General features: G+C 44.0%; 1 protein-coding gene across 1 annotated transcript in view; it reads right to left on the bottom strand.

Annotated features, from left to right (window-relative positions):
- LOC126257452 (protein phosphatase 1 regulatory subunit 21) overlaps window positions 1–23,202 on the bottom strand; it is a 190,331-nt gene that overhangs the window by 84,296 nt on the left and 82,833 nt on the right. The window contains exons 6-7 of the mRNA XM_049955565.1: window positions 19,627–19,814; window positions 16,350–16,540 (exon numbers count right to left, since the gene is read on the bottom strand). Coding sequence (XP_049811522.1) covers window positions 16,350–16,540; window positions 19,627–19,814 — 379 coding nt within the window. The remainder of the gene's footprint in view (window positions 1–16,349; window positions 16,541–19,626; window positions 19,815–23,202) is intronic.

Genomic DNA, 23,202 nt, shown 5'->3' with positions numbered 1-23,202 from the left:
AAATGATGCAAAACTGTTATCCTGCTGTCATGTAAGCCTATAGAGACATGACAGAATGAGCTATTGTGTCTGAATTTGCCTATGACTACACTGCATGTGAAGTTATCTGATCTATTGGCGTATCAACACATACCTTCCAACGTGTATACAAGGAATGATGTACCATTTGAAGCCATGTAACATGGTGTCAGAACATTCCCTGTAAAGAGATCCTAGATGACAGGGACCAGAGATGAAAGTACACCTTCATTCTAACAATCGGTTTGAAACTCAACAGGAACTGTTACTATCAGTGAATGTCAGCCCATTTCAAACAGTTTCCAAGCAAACATTGCAAAGGGAAATGCATTTAATGGTCTTTTGGAGTTAGGTACCTCACTAAAGATCATCACTGAAGGCAACACTAAGCCATTCATTTTCAACTGTACAAACACACAAATTGGACAACAGCTGATTGGAACGGGTAGCGGGATCATACTAGTCATGATTTTGTCTCTTTTCAAATGACGCAATGTGTCACTCCTGAGACATAGTGGTGGTAAAACTGTCCACTGTGCATTATAACAACACTCCACTGCAATAATTTAATTAATTATAACAATGAAGGCCAGAAATAATCAAGTGTAATCATACCTAGATCTAGAAAGTCTTCTCAGAATAAGTTTGGTGAAGACAGCTGCACGATCACAACATATTTGAATTTTAATTCAGTTTACTGATCTGAATTCACATGAGCCAGAGGTCAGTGCAGCCTGTCATGGTCACATAGCAGGGCTGTGTTGGCTACAAAAATGCAAATCAATGGCAACATGGATTCAACCCACCCTGTTGGGAATGTTAGAAATCTGGGACAGAACTATTAACTGTCCTAAACAAATATACATGTAGTTTGCGAAAGCAGACATACCTTTGGTATGACCTGTTTGAGGTGTCCAGGGGAGTGCAGGACAGAGGAAAAGCTGTGCATGATAAAGTAATGCATTGTTATTGTCAGGAGATAAGAGAAATTCTGTCAAAGTGTATCTCCCATGGAGCAATCAATGTATGTTGTTACAATATTAAAAGCATTAACAAATCTTAAAGTATATAGTGTGGTGTCACTGAGGCCCAGGCTGGGCAGCAGTAGGGGTGACGTGCTATTGTTAGGTAGAACGCAATTGGCAGTTATGGCATTACAAGCTTTTTTTTTGTGCATATTAAGTCCACAATGTCACTGCAAGTAAAATCAGGTAAGAAACGAAATAGTTTGGTGTTGTCAAAGAATATTTTTATTTGTTACAACTTCTGCAGACTTGGACAATGTCAGACAATGCACAAAGCTTTTGCCAGGTATGATGTCATCACTACAATTCATGTAAGTTGGATGCTTTGGTTATTTAAGTATTTGTTCCCTCAGTGTCGCAATTTCATTGTCACAGATGACCAATTTGGTTGTGAAGGGGGGAGGGGGGGGGGGGGATCATTTCATAATTTTGGTCTTGAGAGAATATTGGATTAGTAAGTGCCAGCAACTTCTACACTATCCTGGTTTTATAGTAGGAAGGCAGCTGAGCTGTGTAAATATGTGCATGTGTAACTTTTTATTGAGTATCAGCGTCATCAGGTCAAGAATAAGAAGTTACAGCAAGTCATCAAATTCTGATCAAAGCATATGTAACTTCATGTAACTGCTGCAATGAATCTACACAAACACCGGGCCACAACAATTTTAACACATTTGTCTGTTATTTATGAGTGTACCAACTTCTCCCAAAGAGTAGTTGTAGCACATTTCACTATCAGAGTACATATAGTGGAGCACAGCGTACTGGTTGCTGCACTGCTGGTAAGATCTGGTGAGTTTAACATGTTGACAATATGCTGTTGAACTTTGATAATACAGAACATCTATTATTTTCCCTCGTTGTTAAATGATGTGTTGTTTTGTATGACATTAAAATGTCCAAGTCAAATTAATGTAAAATATGAGAGGAAATAGTGAAAAAGTTTCAAGTGCATTGACAATCTGACAAAATATTCAACCCACAATGTGCAGAGGGTGTAGTTCAGACAGGAGGTCAGTCTGTGAATGTTTGGCGGTGTTTTTCATACCCTGACTTGGCCCCGGTCCATTCAGGTTACCATGAACATGAACCACGTTATTTATTTCAACGTTTTTGGTGATTAAGTGTTTTCCTTTCTTCTACACCTTCATGACAAGAATACTGTGGACACTCCTACCTTCCAAGATGACAACAGCAATGTTCACTATTTGTTCTGATTTTTTTAACACTATCAGCCATTGCAGCTTGAATGGACCATTAAATAAACAGGTCTTAATTCCATTAAATGTCTGGGACTGTCTGGTGTCGGACACCAACTGGTGTCGGACACCAACTGGTGTCGGACACCAACCTATCAGAACTCCGGAGATGGGAACTTGCCCTTCAATATATTCTATCTTCCCATTACCCACCAGGCCTCAACCTCCGCTAATTTCAAGATGCTGCCCCTCATACCTCATCTGTCATTCAACAACATCTTTGCCTCTGTACTTCCGCCTCAACTGACATCTCTGCCCAACCTCTTTGCATTTACATGTGTCTGCCTATGTCTGTATATGTGCGGATGGATGGATGTGTGTGTATGTGTGTGTGGGCGCGCGCGCACTTGTATACCTGTCCTTTTTTCCCCCCCCCTAAGGTAAATCTTTCCGCTCCCGGGATTGGAATGACTCCTTACCCACTCCCTTAAAACCCACATCCTTCGTCTTTCCCTCTCCTTCCCTCTTTCCTGATGAAGCAACCTTGGGTTGCGAAAGCTTGAAATCTGTGTGTGTGTTTGTGTGTTTTTTATTGTGTCTATCAACATGCCAGCACTTTCTTGTTTGGTAAGTTACAGAATCTTTGTTTTTTATATATATTTTTCCCACATTCCATATATATTGTCAAACTGAGGCTATTATCAAAGTGGTTTTACACAATATTACTATGATGCCTCCTGGGGCGAGTGAACTTACATCACTTTATCTTTATTAAAATTGTGGGTCAGCCACAACTCTGATACAGCTACACTTCATCAAGCTGTTTCACTCGACAGATGTGAGCATCTTCAGAACTGTGTGAAATACCGTGGCCCTTGGCTACAGATGTAAGTTATCATGTTGTAAATTGAAACTGTGTTCAATTTACACCATGATTATATTGTAAATTGAAACCATGCTCAATTTATAACATGATAATTCACATTTAGCAGCCAAGGGCCACATGTTAAATACACGAATATCTAGATGTGTATAGAGCCACCATCATACATAAAATGGAGTAATATAACTTGGACACACAAGAAACCTGCTCACCAAGTGACAGCAGAAAAAGACACACAAATGCTAAGGAAATGCGCATGCTTTCAGAGCGAATGGCTCCTTCTGGCTGAAGGGTTGATGGGAAAGATAGTACTGAGCTTTTTTGGTATATATGATATGAATATAATAGAGGGAAACATTCCACGTGGGAAAAATATATCTGCTTTCACACGTGGCTCTGCCTTTGATCGTGTACACCTTCCAGGTTACAGGACTGGAGTAGGTGGTGGTGGGAGGGTGCATGGGACAGGTTTTACACCGGGGGCGGTTACAAGGGTAGGAGCCAGAGGGTAGGGAAGCCACTTCCTCATCCCCTCAAACCCAGAACCTCCCACAGAAGAACCACAAAAGTGTCCCACTTGTGACAGGATACTTTCCGGGACTGGATCAGACTCTGAATGTGGCTCTCCAGCAGGGATACGACTTCCTCAAATCCTGCCCTGAAATGAGATCCATCCTTCATGAAATCCTCCCCACTCCACCAAGAGTGTCTTTCCGCCGTCCACCTAACCTTCGTAACCTGTTAGTTCATCCCTACGAAATCCCCAAACCACCGTCCCTACCCTCTGGTTCCTACCCTTGTAACCGCCCCCAGTGTAAAACCTGTCCCATGCACCCTCCCACCACCACCTACTCCAGTCCTGTAACCTGGAAGGTGTACACGATCAAAGGCAGAGCCACGTGTGAACGCACCCACGTGATTTACCAACTGACCTGCCTACACTGTGATGCATTCTATGTGGGAATGACCAGCAACAAACTGTCCATTCGCATGAATGGACACAGGCAGACAGTGTTTGTTGGTAATGATCACCCTGTGGCTAAACATGCCTTGGTGCACAGCCAGCACATCTTGGCACAGTGTTACACCGTCCGAGTTATCTGGATACTTCCCACTAACACCAACCTATACGAACTCCGGAGGTGGGAACTTGCTCTTCAATCTATCCTCTCTTCCCGTTACCCACCAGGCCTCAATCTCCACTAATTTCAAGTTGCCGCCACTCATACCTCACCTGTCATTCAACAACATCTTTGCCTCTGCACTTCCGCTTCGACTGACATCTCTGCCCAAACTCTTTGTCTTTGAATATGTCTGCTTGTGTCTGTATATGTGTGGATGGATATGTGTGTGTGTGTGTGCGCGCGCGCGCGAGTGTATACCCGTCCTTTTTTCCCCCTATGTCTTTCCGCTCCCAGGATTGGAATGACTCCTTACCCTCTACCTTAAAACCCACATCCTTTCGTCTTTCCCTCGCCTTCCCTCTTTCCTGACGAAGCAACCGTTGGTTGCGAAAGCTAGAATTTTGTGTGTATGTTTGTGTGTCTATCGACCTGCCAGCACTTTCGTTTGGTAAGTCACATCATCTTTGTTTTTATGGGAAAAAATATATCTAAAAACAAAGATGATGTGACTTACCAAACGAAAGCACTGGCACGTCGATACACACACAAACAAACACAAACATACACACAAAATTCTAGGTCTGCTTGTGTCTGTATATGTGTGGACGGATATGTGTGTGTGTGCGCGCGCGAGCGCGAGTGTATACCCGTCCTTTTTTCCCCCTAAGTCTTTCCGCTCCCGGGATTGGAATGACTCCTTACCCTCTCCCTTAAAACCCAAATCCTTTCGTCTTTCCCTCTCCTTCCCTCTTTCCTGATGAGGCAACTGTTGGTTGCGAAAGCTAGAATTTTGTGTGTATGTTTGTGTGTGTATCGACGTGCCAGCGCTTTCATTTGGTAAGTCACATCATCTTTGTTTTTAGATTATATATATATATAAAAACAAAGATGATGTGACTTACCAAATGAAAGTGCTGGCAGGTCGACAGACACACAAACAAACACAAACATACACACAAAATTCAAGCTTTCGCAACAAACTGTTGCCTCATCAGGAAAGAGGGAAGGAGAGGGAAAGACGAAAGGATGTGGGTTTTAAGGGAGAGGGTAAGGAGTCATTCCAATCCCGGGAGCGGAAAGACTTACCTTAGGGGGAAAAAATGACAGGAATACACTTGCGCACGCAAAAACATACTTCTGTAAAAACAAGAGTTGCTGCGTATGATGTGTATGTTGTAAATACCTTCCTCTCTATATGAATCGTGAATTTGCAACATGACTTAAGCCCACATTTCCATGGTTTTGAGTTATGGGCACAGCAATGTTCCAATGCCCAACTCACGTCACTTAATACCTAAATGACTTTAGTCTGTATCTTCTGTACATTACTTCCAGTAACAGAACATTCATGTTTACTGGCTAAACAGCCTTAGTCCAGAACTTAAGTCGGTTTGCTGGTCACGTAACGACCAATAATAATGACCAAACCAATAATAATGACCAAACAAAGAGGAAAGGAATTAAAAGGGGTGCAGAATACAAGAGAGCTACGATAAAACGTGCCAACGTTAAATGTTTGGAGCATGTAATCATATGGGGCAGTTAGTTTAACTTACACAAAGAGGACCTGCTTGTGCATAAGTAATTTGGATTTAATTTTGTTTAACAATATTATTGTACTCAATATTGCTGTACACATCATTGTAGCCTGCCGAGACTGGTAATGGCATTAATAATGCCAGGCTCTTATTTATGTAGGAAACAATGTTTCAACTTTATTTCCAAAAATGCATTGATAGAGATTTGGTAGGCCCAGTGTAGACACGTGCATTGCGTGTGAAGAACTGAATGTTAAAGTTAAAAGCAGTGCAGTTAATGATTGTGCTGAACATGTAGCTGCAGCATAACTCCTAGTTCACAAATGTCACAGTAGAAAGTTCTACAAAGCACTGGAAGATGCAACCACTGAGACAAACAATTTTCTTGCTCTAACATTTGACTATATGCATTATGTATGCTAACTTAAGATACCAGTTCATGACATGTATTACTGTCATCAACTGACAGTTCCAGTTTTCTCTGTGCATAACATGAAAACTAATTCAGTATCCTTCTACATTACCATGAGGGGCAAGCTAAGAAAAGTCCAAATGAGGTATGCAGTTTTCTCCTCCATTATTTCAATATCTGTGTCTTATCTAATATTAAAGAACTATGGTTGTATTGTGACAACTGCCCAGGCATGAATAAGAACAAGACACTCATCACATTTTTAATGGCTGTAAGTGCTCAGAGGCCTTTTTTGTATGTCAGATATTTTTCCCCAATCAGAGGACACTCCTTTCCACAAAATGATTGGGTTCACAGTAGTGAAAAAGACTACCGAGGTGTGTGGGCAGACTCTACACAATGAAGGATGTGCATGAACACACATTCAGCTTTAATGCTAGAGGAAATTTTGCAGTTACTATCATTGAAATGAGGATGTTTATGATTACAACAATTGATGGCCACACTATTACAAAAGAAATGCCAATTCCATAGAGAGATCTGTTAAGGAAGTTCCTAGAGATAAAAAGGTATCTTTCACTGTTTCAATTTTTATGGAATTCCACTTTTCTGCAGAATGGATCAGAATAGTTGTGGCAAAACCATTTGTAGGAGGAATAATTCCACATTCTTTCATGCTTGGGCCAACATATCCACGTGTCCAAGAACTGCCATACAGACATGATTATCCACATGGTGTGTGTCCAATCAATGAAAACAAAGACACATACAAAATGCTCAAGTACATTCCCGACTGTAGCGAGTCCAAAGCATTTTATGAGAAAATTGCAGCTTGGAAAACAAAGACAAATGAGTAAAATTACAATTTCATTTTGGAAAGTTTGTCTGTATGTTTATTTACCCGGATGATTTGCTTTTCTGTGCGTTCTGAATGTGTTTTTCAATAAATAAAATACTTTTTCATTGTTTATATGTCAGAATTTTATTACATAAGAAGCACAACTGAAGTTAATTTGGAAAACAACTTCAGTCGTCCTTTTTTAAACCAAAATTTCAGCATAAAGGGAGTACAAGATCATGCTTTTGTAATGACAGTTTTATTCAATTTCAATGTATGTAACATATCATGCAATAATGTAATGCAATATTTGCTAGTTTTTTTGTTGTTTCTGAAAATATACCTCTAGGGACTCAAGTTTTTGCAAAATCATGATTCATATATAACACCCTAATAATCTGTACATGTAAGAGGAAAATGTACATGTCTGTACATGTAAGAGGAAAATGTACTGATGGGTACATTTAATCCACACTTATTTACTAGTATTAATAAATTGATGCAAACATGACACGTACATGTACATTAATGGCTATAAAAGCAATGCTTATAATTTCAATTTGTAATTTTAGTGCGACTTTTTAAATTTATTTTAATGAGGAGTTACAAATTTTAGATATGTGTTAATGCCCATAAAAGTGGTGGACATTTGCTGCAATTTAATGATTGATTTTTTTTTTTTTTTTTTTTTTTTTTTGGCATCACACTTAATGAGGTAGTTTTCCACCAAATCATATATTGATAGGGATCTGATTCACACCACAAAACCAGATGGGTCTTGCTGCTTAACATTAGAATGTACCTGGCCAGAGAGTATACGTTAACTGTACACAATCAATTTACTCCATTTTATGTATGATGGCAGTACTATACACAGTCAGATATGTTTAATGTGTGGCCCTTGGATACTAAACATAAGTTACCAAGTTGGAAGTTGAATCTGTGATTTTATCACTTTATGGTAGTGTAACATTGTATTTCCCACAATTCTGAAGGTGCTCACATCTGTCAAATGAAATATGTCACTAAAGGGAAATTGTATGTGGCCTGTGGATGCCCCATAGTTTTAATTAGTAATGATTGCTGCTGCCCCTGCAAGCAATGCCTACACTTGCTAGTGATTTTTTTTTTATCATCATTAGCAAACACTTTCCACTTACAACTTTGGACATTTCCAGATCACATTTCTCTATCATAAACCTTGCTGTATAATTACCTTCAGAATGGTCAGATCATCAACATTTAAGTCTTAATCTTCTGAAGCCATATGGAGGTCATTATAGTCCAATTAAAATTACTTGACAGTTGACACCTGTCACTTGCAGCTACAGTGTTGTCACAATGGCTGCCAGTTACTGCTCGGTTATAGGCCACACACAAATACGGTGGGTCACTTCACAAATGCTGTTATGTATAACACACAGTTCTGCTGGAAGTGGCTGCCACAAGGTATGACAGAAATGCAAGATTCTCAGTCAAGATACTATCCTCACCATTCCACTGCGATTAAAACTAGTCTCTACGAGCAAACTAAAGACAGAAAAATTTCAGTTTCAGTGCTAAAAGCAAACTGTAATTTCTCGCGATCATTGGTTACCTGAAACTATCCTCACACTGGCTACACGACTGATTAGCAGTCCTGGTTGGCACAAGCAACACAGGCAGATTCCAAAAGATAACAGGGAGACAGGAAGAAAATAAGAGGAAATAAAAAGGTCTACACAATGATGAAAATGATGTGGCAAAATATTAGAAATAAAAAAAAATTACATTTAAACCAATTAATTGAATAAAAATAACAGTCTTTTGATTTGATTTAGAAACAGAAAAGTTTCAGTGCATTTGACAAGATTTGAAACTATGAAAGATCTTCGAATTTATACACTAACCACTGTGCTATGTTGACGTTGTTGTATTTATGACTTCGATAATCGAGTTGCAATGATGAATTGCAGCCTTCTAAAATTCGCTTTTATGCAATGTCATGCAAAACTTTCTAATGGAAGCCGATCTCTGTGATTATAATAACTGTATATGTGACAATGAATCACTGCCTGTGTGGAAGAGTCCACTAAAAGAAAGCTGGACAAGGAATTGGAAGTGAACTGACCAACTGTCATTATAGTTTGGCAGCTGTGAATGGCTAGGGAATGATGTTTATTGCTCTGATTGGAGGAAATCAGCTACAACATGCTAAGTGTCAACTATCAAGTAATTTTAACTGGACTGTAATACCAAACACAAATCCACCAAAATACAGGTGATGTGGCAGTTGATAACCTTACGAATTTTTAATATACAACTTCTGAGGAGAATACTGATGTATCACCAGGCTTGTATGAGCCTTTCCTTATTTTAGGATGATAATCATAATTTCTTTCCTCCATGAAATCATACAGAGACCTTCTGTCATAACTGGAGGAGAGATGGAAGAAAGTGCTAAACCTCAATTTAGTAAAGATTAGTCTGGTCACTTTACGTGTTTTATGCTCAAATGCACAACATGCTGCTAACACAGTACTCCGTAAGTACCACTTTAAGACACTGTCTACCACATAAACTGACATAGTTACTGTTTTTATGTTCTTATCTTTAAATTTAATCAAACCTAAAACATGCAGTATCATCAAATATGCTCCTGTGGTTAGGCAATTTCTTCCAACAACCCTTTCAGTATTACTAAAAGTTCCAAGGATGACTTTTCTTGCATAAGGATATAGCTGCTGCAGCAAGCTGCAGTAGATATTCTCAGGTTTTGTTGCTTTGTTCTGGACTGCTACCAAGTTAATCTGATCACTCACATTGAGCACAAGTAGTGTGCTCTTTACTATTGTTGAAACTGAGGCCAACCTACCCCTCTCTCTGTCACAGCTGGACAGTGTTGATATGTATTAAAGTCTTATGTTGTTGGGTGGTGCACACAGAAAACAAGAAGGTGCCCAAGTAGCACACAACAATAGAAGTTTATTTTTACAAGAAAGAAAACAAGAAGACACGAAGAACAGAAAACAGATTAACCATAATTGGGATGTAAGAAACTGCCCTGATCTATGAGAGGAATTGTCACTATCAATATAGTCTCACAAAGGTTAGAGAGACAGCATACAGTCTGTCACCATAGGTCACACTGCCTTAGCGAGGTTGGAATCGGTTGACATCACAATCGGTGATTGCACTGGCATAGTCCTTGGCCTGGTGCGTAGTATTGGAGGCTTGTCACACCATGTCACTCGGATTCATTGTCTACTTCAGAGTCTGCTTCATACTGTCAGAGAGCTGCAGGTGGTGATCCTATTATGACCACTTGGCATATGGATGCCAGGAAATGGTCAGCATCACATGGCATAAGGATCAAAGACAGTGCTGGCTATGTCTGGTGATCATACCACCCTCGTTAACTACAGCAGATATCTCATTGCAGAGCAGCAACTCAGAGGGCAATAGTGTGTGGCATGTAAACTAACTCATCAGGCACCTGCAATATACTGTACTCCTCTTCCCTTTGGAAGAAGATAGCAAAGGCATTTCAATACATAAACAGTGGCTGTGGCAGAGGTGACAGTTAAGGACATGGCAAGTATTACCAATGTTAGCTTAATATTTGAATATAATAGAAAGAAACATTCCACATGGGAAAAATATATTAAAAAAGATGCTGTGACTTCCCAAACGGGAAAGCGCTGGTAAATAGACACAATAAAAAACACACAAACACAAATATCAAGCTTTCGCAACCCACGGTTGCTTCATCAGGAAAGAGGGAAGGAGAGGGAAAGACGAAAGAATGTGAGTTTTAAGGGGGAGGGTAGGGAGTCATTCCAATCCCGGGAGCGGAAAGACTTACCTGGGGGGAAAAAGGGACAGGTATACACTCGCGTGCGCGCACACACACACACACACACACACACACACACACACACACACACACACACATATATCCATCCGCACATATACAGACACAAGCAGACATATGTAAAGGCAAAGAGTTTGGGCAGAGATGTCAGTTGAGGCGGAAGTACAGAGGCAAAGATGTTGTTGAGTGACATGTGATGTATGAGGGGCGGCAACTTGAAATTAGCGGAGGTTGAGGCCAGGTGGGTAACGGGAAGAGATGATATATTGAAGGGCAAGTTCCCATCTCTGGAGTTCTGATAGGTTGCTGTCAGTGGGAAGTATCCAGGTAACCCGGACGGTGTAACACTGTGCCAAGATGTGCTGGCTGTGCACCAAGGCATGTTTAGCCACAGGGTGATCCTCATTACCAACAAACGCTGGGTGCCTGTGTCCATTCATGCCAATGGACAGTTTGTTGCTGGTCATTCCCACATAGAATGCGTCACAGTGTAGGCACGTCAGTTGGTAAATCACATGGGTGCTTTCACACGTGGCTCTGCCTTTGATCATGTACACCTTCCGGGTTACAGGACTGGAGTAGATGGTGGTGGGAGGGTGTATGGGAAAGATTTTACACCGGGGGGGGGGGGGGGGGGCGGTTACAAGGGTAGGAGCCAGAGGGTAGGGAAGGTGGTTTGGGGACTTCATAGCGATGAACCAAGAGGTTACAAAAGTTAGGTGGACAGCGGAAAGACACTCTTGGTGGAGTGGGGAGGATTTCATGATGGATGGATCTCATTTCACGGCAGGATTTGAGGAAGTCGTATCCCTACTGGAGAGCCACATTCAGAGTCTGATCCAGTCCCGGAAAGTATCCTGTCACAAGTGGGGCACTTTTGGGGTTCTTCTGTGGGAGGTTCTGGGTTTGAGGGGATGAGGAAGTGGCTCTGGTTATTTGCTTCTGTACCAGGTCGGGAGGGTAGTTGCGGGATGCGAAAGCTGTTTTCAGGTTGTTGGTGTAATGGTTCAGGGATTCGGGATTGGAGCAGATTCGTTTGCCACGAAGACCTAAGCTGTAGGGAAGGGACCGATTGATATGGAATGGGTGGCAGCTGTCATAATGGAGGTACTGTTGCTTGTTGGTGGGTTCGATGTGGGCGGATGTGTGAAGCTGGCCATTGGACTGATGGAGGTCAACGTCAAGGAAAGTGGCATGGGATTTGGAGTAGGACCAGGTGAATCTGATGGAACCAAAGGAGTTGAGGTTGGAGAGGAAATTCTGAAGTTCTTCTTCACTGTGAGTCCAGATCATGAAGATGTCATCAATAAATCTGTACCAAACTTTGGGTTGGCAGGCCTGGGTAACCAAGAAGGCTTCCTCTAAGCGACCCATGAATAGGTTGGCGTATGAGGGGGCCATCCTGGTACCCATGGCTGTTCCCTTTAACTGCTGGTATGTCTGATCTTCAAAAGTGAAGAAGTTGTGAGTTAGGATGAAGCTGGCTAAGGTAATGGGGAAAGAGGTTTTAGGTAGGGTGGCAGGTGATCGGTGTGAAAGGAAGTGCTCCATCGCAACGAGGCCCTGGACGTGCGGGATATTTGTGTATAGGGAAGTGGCATCAATGGTTACAAGGATGGTTTCCGGGGGTAACAGATTGGGTAAGGATTCCAGGCGTTCGAGAAAGTGGTTGGTGTCTTTGATGAAGGATGGGAGACTGCATGTAATGGGTTGAAGGTGTTGATCTACATAGGCAGAGATACGTTCTGTGGGGGCTTGGTAACCAGCTACAATGGGGCAGCCGGGATGTTTGGGTTTGTGAATTTTAGGAAGTAGGTAGAACGTAGGAGTGCGGGGTGTCGGTAGGGGTCAGGAGGTCGACGGAGTAAGGTGAAAGGTTTTGTAGGGGACCTAAGGTTCTGAGGATTCCTTGAAGTTCTGCCTGGACATCAGGAATAATATTAGCTTGGCAAACTTTGTATGTAGTGTTGTCTGAAAGCTGACACAGTCCCTCAGCCACATACTCCCGACGATCAAGTACCACAGTCGTGGAACCCTTGTCAGCCGGAAGAATAACGATGGATCGGTCAGCTTTCAGATCACGGATAGCCTGGGCTTCAGCTGTGGTGATGTTGGGAGTAGGATTAAGGTTTTTCAAGATAGACTGAGGGGCAAGGCTGGAAGTGAGAAATTCCTGGAAGGTTTGGAGAGGGTGATTTTGAGGAAGAGGAGGTGGGTCCTGCTGTGAGGAGGATGGAACTGTTCCAGATAGTGTCTTGGGGAATTGGAGCATTGGGAGTAGGATTAGGATTATTTTTCTTCGTGGCAAAACGATATTTCCAGCAGAGACTACAAGTGTAAGACAGTAAATCTTTGATGAGGGATGTCTGGTTGAATCTGGGAGTGGGGCTGAAGGTGAGGCCTTTGGATAGGACAGAGGGTTGGGATTGGGAGAGAGGTTGGTTGGTTGGTTTGGGGAAGGAGACCAGACAGCGTGGTCATCGGTCTCATCGGATTAGGGAAGGATGGGGAAGGAAGTCGGCCGTGCCCTTTCAGAGGAACCATCCCGGCATTTGCCTGGAGTGATTTAGGGAAATCACGGAAAACTTAAATCAGGATGGCCGGACGCGGGATTGAACCGTCGTCCTCCCGAATGCGAGTCCAGTGCCTAACCACTGCGCCACCTCGCTCGGTTTGGGAGAGAGGTTTGGAGGAAAGGTTAACTACTGAATTGGGGTGTTGTGGTTCCAGATTGTGTTGACTAGAATTTAGAGGTTTTGGGGGGAGTGGAGCTGGAAGTGGGAGATTGAGTAGATGGGAGAGACTGGGTCTGTGTGCAATGAGAGGAGGTTGAGGTTTGTTGGAAAGGTTGTGGAGGGTGAGCGAGTTGCCTTTCCGGAGGTGGGAAACCAGGAGATTGGATAGTTTTTTTGAGGTGGAGGGTGGCATGCTGTTCTAATTTGTGGTTGGCCTGTAAGAGGATGCTCTGAACAGCCAGTGTGGATGTGGGAGAGGAAAGATTGAGGACGTTTATTAGGGATAGGAGTTGACGGGTGTGTTCATTGGCTGAGTTGATGTGTATGTGAAGGATTAGGCGGGTGAGAGCTATGGATTCTTCAGTTTGGAACTGGTATAGGGACTGATGGAAAGAAGAGTTACAACCAGAGATGGGAACTTTAAGTGTGAGGCCTTTGGGGGTAATGCCGAATGTCAGACAAGCCTGAGTGAATAAAATACGGGAGCGTAATCTGGCTAGGGCGAAGGCATGTTTGCGGAGGGAATGTAAATAAAACTTAATGGGGTCATTGTGGGGATGTTGTGAGGGTGACATGGTATTAGAAGGTGGAAAGTGTAACATGAGGCTAAAGTGAAAATAAAAATATATGGGGAGAGATAAAGGTGAAGTAGAAAGCAACTGGAGTTGTGGTGTGAAAAAAGTCGAAAAAGTGTTAGTTTAAGCTGAGCTATGTTGATCCTGTGGTGAACTTAGGCTGGTAAACAACGATGTGTACAAAGGTTAGGTAGTTGTGTTGCCTCCAAAACACTTTAAAGGGTGGAGAAATACGGGAAAATTTTGACAAAACTGCGTGTAAATGTATTAAAAGGACTGGTTATGTGGTGGCAGATTATGAAAATGAGGCTAACAATTGTCTGACGAAGAAATAAGATATATATGAAAAAAGTCTTAAAATTTGTGATTACTTTTCTCAAAAAAAGAAATAGAATTCTATATGTATAGATAGTAAAGAACAATTTTCCTGTTATTTAACAAAAAGAAAAAAAAACACTGAAGATGCTCTAACTCCAGCAATACACGGCTCTGTAGAAAGAAAATAAATAAATAAATAAATAAATAAATACAAAAGTGATTTGTAAGCAAACATGAGTGAACTCCAACCTCAAGACAAATATTTATGTTTAAGGCAGGACAGAAGATTAAAATTTAATGTCCTGTCAATAGTGTGGTCATTACAGATTGAGCCGAAGTTTGGATTACGAAAGGAGCCATTCCAGCATTCAAAAAGAGCTATTTTGGGAAATGGTGGAAAACCTAAATCTAGATAGCCAGATGGGGATTTGAGCCATCATCTCCCTGAATACAAGTTGAATGTGCTACCTACTGCACCACCTCACTCAGTAATATTTAGTTTTAGTTTGGCCCATTATAAGTAGTCATTTTGAGTTTTGAATCTTCAGTGTTGATCCATTGTTGCTGGCAACACTAAGTTACCTTTCCAGTCTTGTGTCCCACATTCATCCAGCAGGAAAAATTTTTACAAAAATCCCAGCTCCAGAGTTTGACACCCTTTTTCTTAAAAATTAATGCATGTTAACCCTGCTACAGCTGTATATGGTACGATACAGCAGTTACTATGTAAGCACTCCTCTTCTGAAGCAAACTATACATTAAAAGTAAAGTAAAGTAGAAACAAGGCCCTGGCAAAAGCAAAGCTGTGGTGACAGGTTGTGAGACATCCCTGTGAAGTTTGGCTGGTGTGAAAGTTTCCCACACATGAAAGGTTCCAACTTCAAGCGCACATATATCACACACTTTTAAACTGCTGGCAAGTTGCAAATTCTATGTTAATATACATACAAAACTACAACCCTAAACTAATCCTGTCATCCCAATTATTGCTGGTAGGGCTCTGATGTCTAACTGCAGTGCCAATGTGAGTGTGTGATTGTCTTCAACATAGGACAGCAAAACATGTCTTGTCTAATTCCTTGTTACTATGTCATACCACAAACTCTTACCCAATCAAGACAGATGAAAATCCACTAAAATGAAGTGAAATTACTTTGTGCTCTGAGAGGAAGACACTATGTGCTAGCACCAGGTTTCACCCTCTCCTTGCTCTCAACATCTCATCATCACAAATGCTACACGACACGACACGACACGACGACACGACTCTACACTACGGCACACATGCGTACTCACACATGCACGCGTGCAGTTTTCATACTTCGCGAAAGAATGATGCTGCAGGTGTGAAGGCTATTGCTCGACTGTGTGTAACTCATACAAAACAGAACTACAAATTAGGGTATCATGAATGGTCACAATATTGTTTGACCCTTCGGGAGAGTGTCATGAAGATGGTGAAGAAACTGAACTGCCAGAGTCCTAAAGATAGACATAAACTATCCTGAGAAAGCCTACTTAGATAGTTTCAAGAACTATCTTTAAAAGTTGACTCTACGAGTTACTACAACCTGCTAAGTATAATTCCCTCAGGGATTTGTGAAGGTGAGATTAGATTAATTACAGTGCACTCACAGGAATTTAAATGTTATTCTTCATGTGCTCCACAGAGAAATGGAACAGGAAGCAGCTCTAATAACTGGTACAATGGGAGATACCCTCTGCTGTGCACTTGACGTTAGTTTGCAAAATGTGGATGTAAATGTAGACATGCCTGAATCATTCTACAATTTTTTACATTAACAGACAAACAACAAAATCAAAATCATACCTTAATTTCAAATATGGCTGCAGTTTCTGCAAATAGCTGGTATATGCTGACAAATGGGTGCTTAGCTTTCCTAGACACGGTAGTGTTTCAAGTGAGACTAGTGGTTCCATTTCCAAACTAGCTTGAAATTCTCTATAACCTTGTTCAATAGCACGCAAGTAGTGTGCATTGTTTCGCAAATGGGAAGACAACTGCAAAAGTAAAAATAATTGAAATGTTTCAGACACAATATTTCATTAAATGCAAATTAATATTGCTAAAAATACATATACCAAGAGTATTCAAACATTAGAAATATAATCTTAACCTTAATATTTCTGGCATCATTAACTTCAGTGTCAGACATGATCTTTGTAAATGCCATAAAAACGTGAGCAGAAAGGACGGTTAAGAGTTTAACATCCTTTCAACAAAGTCAATAGATATAGGGAAAATTCATAATGGGAAAGGACAGGAAAGGATATTGGCTGCTGTGTTTAGGAAACATCCTGTCACTCATGACAAGTGATTATGGTATCCATGAGAAACCTAAATCAAGGTGACTTGATGAGGATTACTACACAGATTAATTACAAGTTGGACAAACCAACGTTCAGAGGCATATACCTATGAGCTGTAGTCAAAAATTTGCTTAGAATAGGAGATACAGTGTGCTCTGTGTTCATGCTCTCCACTGTGAATCACTGTGCCATCCTCTGTGGGGACTGCTACATCTACATTTGCTTTCAAGTTATGCAAGCCATATGGGGCACCATATTTTACAACCACAGTCTAATGACTAAAGATATGACTGATCAAGCTAGCAAATAATTTACGTAATTTGGAAATTTATGCTGGAAACTCAACTGTCCAGGTAAAGAGGACAGCAGGTTAGAGTTCAGCATATCACTTGCCATGCTGCAATCATTAGTGACAGAGCTCTGGCTCATTTGGGAAAGGATGGGGCAAGAAACTTTCTGTGGCCTTGTAATTTCCTCAACCATGAATATCTTTAACTCAGGGGGTTATAAGAGGATTTGACACAAACACTCCTCCTCAAAAAACAATTCACTTTCCTTGGTAACTGCACTACGTGAATAATCATTTGAGATACCCACATCACACTGAAATAGGACTTAAGTTTCTGCTAATCAAGCAAAAACTACATTGGTAAATTTAATCATCAGATTAAGAAGCAACTTGGAAATACTATTTCGGAACACTAAAAGTAAACTACCAGCAAGATGGAGCACCATATCAATGAATAAAGAGAATATTGTTTGAAGGGCAGGGAGAAGTATTAATCCCACTTTTAAAACAGTTGAAGAAAATAATTCACTAGAAATAAAGACATAGTGGGAAAGGCATTTAGACTATCAAAGAGAATGTTGTGTATTAACCAGCTAGCACAACTTAATCAACAACTTTACAATTATAATTTTAAGATTGCCTCCTACCTTCAAAAACATGCCAACATGCCACATAAGTCTCAAGCACTGAATATATTTTTAAATTTAATATTAGCTGAGCTGCATAAAAATGCCTAAATGTTGCTTGCTGCTTATTAACTGCGACTGTAGATCAGTCTATACGGAGCACAAGTGCCATTAACAGAATATTTATGTGCTTAGATAAGGTTGTGTTAGAGCTGCCGAAGTTTGTCTACTTTGTATTGTCAGGTTTTAAAGTACTCATTCTAGTATTTTAAAAGCAACTGTGTGAACGGAAGTTTGATTGATTGAATAGTTCTAGCAAGCCATCCTCAAACAGAACACGTTAACTAATGTCAACGTGGAGTTATAGAAGGTTTGTGACATCACTTCCTGTAATTTCACGTCAAAGACCAATTGCCTTCCTTGAAACACGAAATAAGTTCTGCATAATTTTGGGACTGTGCTACAAAAAGTTGAAGCGACAAGTGGGAAAGGTGCACTCTATGTCACAAGCAGAGCTTGAGAGACCATATTGTTTCTTTTTTGTGTTCAGTTGAAGCTCATATTTGGTAGATTTTGTATTACAACTTAAATCCTACGAATATGTGTTGTTTCTAAGTAGCAGCACATTGATGCTTTATTGAAAATGCATTACTGGTAGGATTTGTTACAGTCAGTTTCTGTCTCTATTTACACCTTTACATTTTCTAAAAGGCTGTGGGACTTTCTTATTAAAATAGAAGAAATATTTTATTTTAATTTTATTTCAATATTATATTAATGTAAATACACATTACGTAAATATAAATGCGCTCTCTCTCCGGAGTGAGTTCATCCAATTTTGTGACGTTTTATCAGCTGGTTTCTTTAATCACTAGACAAGAAACTTCCCTTTTTGTCTTTAACATGTTTGTGGATACTGGAGTTTTTATTTATTTATTTTACAGACAGAACATCACACGTAGCATACAGCCAAGGGAGGAGTCTTGCACTTTATTAGAGCTACAGTAGGCATTTTATGCATATCCATTCTCTTAGATAAACTGTATAGTATGCAAGCCAGATACAACTATTATGTCTACAACTTTGCTTCCGCGTTTTGCAATAGACGGCAGTAGCGGCAAGTGGAGTTCAGGTGGTTGGTCATAGTTATAATACAGTAGGCTTAGGCATCTGTAAACATAATGCCATAAAAATATTAGTCGATTTGTGATTGCATCATAAAGTTATTCTCGATTAAGTACATCAACTTACGTGCCCATTTATCGCCATTTGCAGGAAGTTTTAATTTTCTGCTTTAACATGAAGAAATCTGTGGCTGTGGCTCTTAAAATGCTGGGGAAGACCAATGGTGAGGGAACTATTTGTGCAAGAACGTGCAGAGAATGTTTAAAACGTCTTAAGAATGGTGATTTTGATGTCTAAGACCAGCATGGCAGTGGAAGATAGACTGTTTCTGTAGCTACTGAAACAGACGAAGACAGTCACAGGACATCATTACCGAAAGCAATTGATGCATTCGAGCCCAGCACTGAAACACAGACGGCCACAATACAGCGACAGACACGTAAAGGTAATTTTGCAGGAGGCCAGTGCTCAACCCCATGTTGCAAAACCCATCAAAATATACATGGAAATGTTGAAATGAGAAGTCCTACCCCGCCCACTTACTGTTAATACACAGAAAAGATATAAGTTCATAACTGGTTTCAAAGGACAAAGGATGGTGCAATAGACTCTTAGTTCACATTAGATTTACCACTTTCTAAAATAACTTTATTATATACGAAATTACATGACTATAATAATTATATGTGAACAAACATGGAATACAAAGAAAGTAATTCCAATTTTTTAAAGCAAACCTTTGAATTAACTGGACTTAATTTCTCATGTGATGCTTGAAGCCGCTGCTCGGTGTATGTGTGAAAGTCTGACAGTGCTGAACACAATTCACGAACATGAAGCCCAGCTTGTGATATCACATGCTGAATGTAGATATGCCGCTTACGGTCATGGGTTGGCACATTTAGCTCATTCAATTCACTATTGGCTGGAACATTAAAACATGTGATGGTCCTAAAAAACAGAAGTATACTCACTTAGCAGTAACAGTCTCAGATAATAATTAATATTTAAGGTTTAAAAGCAAACACACTGCATTTTTTTCGCTCATATTATATTGTCGCAAAAGAAGCTGAGTAACACTGTGGTGTAGTGGTTATGATACTAAAGTGTTGTATGGAGGGTCGTGAGTTCAAACCTCACCGGGACTGTACAATTTTAATTTCTATATTCAGTTCGAGTACATTATAGAAGTATCCACAACTGTCAACAATCATTGTACTGGAATGTTCTGAAGCTGTATGTATACAGTACGTGTTCTGGCCGGAGGCAATTGGCTCCATGCTCTTGTATGTGCAAGCGCTGAATAAACCTTCGTTAAGTGAAGTTAGTGTTCATCATTCATCTAATTACATCTTCTTCTATGTGACAATATTGTTCTACCAAGGACAGAAGAATCCATTAACATAACTGGCATGATTGGAAAGTGTTGCTGCATGAATACCTTGGCTGAACACAGCCAAACATACTGAAAACCTGTGAAATATGTTTACTAAAATTTCACCCATAAGCGAGCAGATTTTCAGTACCGGGTCGGGGGGGGGGGGGGGGGGGGGGTAGGGGGGGGGAGAAGGTCGGCGGGTTGGGGAGAGGAGGAGGGGGGAGAAGGTCGGCGGGTCGGGGAGAGGAGGAGGGGGGGAGAAGGTCGGCGGGTCAGGGAGAGGAGGAGGAGGGGGGGAGAAGGTCGGCGGGTCGGAGAGAGGAGGAGGGGGGTAGAAGGTCGGCGGGTCGGGGAGAGGAGGAGGGGGGAGAAAGGCGGCGGGTCAGGTGGGAGGGGGGAGGGGGAGGGGGAGGGGGAGGGGGAGGGGGGAGGGGGAAGGGGGGAGGCGGAGGAGACCACGACATGGGGAGGAGGAGGAGAGCGCGAGATCGGGGGGGGGGGGAGAAGGAAAAGAGCGCGAGATCGGGGGGGGAGGAAGAAAGCGCGAGATCGGGGGGGGGAGAAAAGAGCACGAGATCGGGGGGAGGAGGAGGAGGAGAGCGCGAGATCGGGGGGGAGGAGGAGGAGAGCGCGAGATCGGGAGGGGAGGAGGAGGAGAGCGCGAGATCGGGGGGGAGGAGGAGGAGAGCGCGAGATCGGGGGGGAGGAGCAGAGTGCGAGATCGGGGGGGGGAGGAGCAGATAGCGAGATCGGGGGGGGAGGAGGAGGAGAGCGCGAGATCGGGAGGGAGGAGGAGGAGAGCGCGAGATCGGGGGGGGGGGGGAGGAGGAGGAGAGCGCGAGATCGGGGGGGGGGAGGAGGAGGAGAGCGCTAGATCGGGGGGGAGGAGGAGGAGAGCGCTAGATCGGGGGGGAGGAGGAGGAGAGCGCTAGATCGGGGGGGAGGAGGAGGAGAGCGCGAGATCGGGGGGGGGGAGGAGGAGGATAGCGCGAGATCGGGGGGGGGGAGGAGGAGGATAGCGCGAGATCGGGGGGGGGAGGAGGAGGATAGCGCGAGATCGGGGGGAGGAGGAGGAGGATAGCGCGAGATCGGGGGGGGAGGAGGAGGATAGCGCGAGATCGGGGGGGGGAGGAGGAGGATAGCGCGAGATCGGGGGGGAGCAGGAGGATAGCGCGAGATCGGGGGGGGGGAGGAAGATTATAGCGCGAGATCGGGGGGAGGAGCAGGATAGCGCGATCGGGGGAGAGGAGGAGGATAGTGCGAGATCGGGGGGGAGGAGGAGGAGAGCGCGAGATCGGGGGGGGGAGGAGGAGAGCGCGAGATCGGGGGGGGAGGAGGAGAGCGCGAGATCGGGGGGGGGGAGGAGGAGAGCGCGAGATCGGGGGGGGAGGAGGAGAGCGCGAGATCGGGTGGGGGAAGGAGAGCGCGAGATCGGGGGGGGGAGGAGGAGAGCGCGAGATCGGGGGGGGGGAGGAGGAGAGCGCGAGATCGGGTGGGGGAAGGAGAGCGCGAGATCGGGTGGGGGGAGGAGAGCGCGAGATCGGGTGGGGGGGAGGAGAGCGCGAGATCGGGTGGGGGGGAGGAGAGCGCGAGATCGGGTGGGGGGGAGGAGAGCGCGAGATCGGGTGGGGGGGAGGAGAGCGCGAGATCGGGTGGGGGGGAGGAGAGCGCGTGATCGGGTGGGGGGGAGGAGAGCGCGAGATCGGGTGGGGGGAGGAGAGCGCGAGACCGTGGGGGAGAAGAGCGGGAGATCGTTGCGGAGAAGAGCGGGAGATTTGGGGGAGGAGACGAGTGGAGGATTATGGGGTGTTCGAGGGGGAAGGGTACTAGATTGGACTGGAACGGTGCTAGATGTGGGGGGAAGGGTGCTAGATTTGGGGGGGACGTAGCTAGATTGGGGGGGAGGGTTCTAGATTGGGGGAGGTGAGGGGATATTGGGAGGGAGAAAGGGGGGAAAAGGGCTAGGCATTGGGGGAGAAGGGCGGGAGATATCGGTGCATAAGGGCGGGAGATATCGGGGCATAAGGGCGGAAGATTGCGGGGGAGAAGGGCGGGAGATATCGGGGCATAAGGGCGGGAGATATCGGGGCATAAGGGCGGAAGATTGCGGGGGAGAAGGGCGGAAGATTGCGGGGGAGAAGGGCGGAAGATTGCGGGGGAGAAGGGCGGAAGATTGCGGGGGAGAAGGGCGGAAGATTGCGGGGGAGAAGGGCGGAAGATTGCGGGGGAGAAGGGCGGAAGATTGCGGGGGAGAAGGGCGGAAGATTGCGGGGGAGAAGGGCGGAAGATTGCGGGGGAGAAGGGCGGAAGATTGCGGGGGAGAAGGGCGGAAGATTGCGGGGGAGAAGGGAAGAAGGGCGGAAGATTGCGGGGGAGAAGGGAAGAAGGGCGGAAGATTGCGGGGGAGAAGGGCGGAAGATTGCGGGGGAGAAGGGCGGAAGATTGCGGGGGAGAAGGGCGGAAGATTGCGGGGGAGAAGGGCGGAAGATTGCGGGGGAGAAGGGCGGAAGATTGCGGGGGAGAAGGGCGGAAGATTGCGGGGGAGAAGGGCGGAAGATTGCGGGGGAGAAGGGCGGAAGATTGCGGGGGAGAAGGGCGGAAGATTGCGGGGGAGAAGGGCGGAAGATTGCGGGGGAGAAGGGGAGAAGGGCGGCAGAAGAGCTGGAGATTGGGGGGCGCCAAGGGCGGGCGGGAGATTGGGGGGGGCACCAAGGGCGGGCGGGAGATTGGGGGGGCACCAAGGGCGGGCGGGAGATTGGGGGGGCACCAAGGGCGGGCGGGAGATTGGGGGGGCACCAAGGGCGGGCGGGAGATTGGGGGGGCACCAAGGGCGGGCGGGAGATTGGGGGGGGCACCAAGGGCGGGCGGGAGATTGGGGGGGCACCAAGGGCGGGCGGGAGATTGGGGGGGCACCAAGGGCGGGCGGTAGATTGGG

Source organism: Schistocerca nitens, chromosome 1 (genome assembly GCF_023898315.1).
Source record: "Schistocerca nitens isolate TAMUIC-IGC-003100 chromosome 1, iqSchNite1.1, whole genome shotgun sequence".
NCBI lineage: Eukaryota > Metazoa > Arthropoda > Insecta > Orthoptera > Acrididae > Schistocerca > Schistocerca nitens.
The sequence above is the reverse complement of the archived record's forward strand: the minus strand, read 5'-3'. Positions and strand labels throughout refer to the sequence as shown.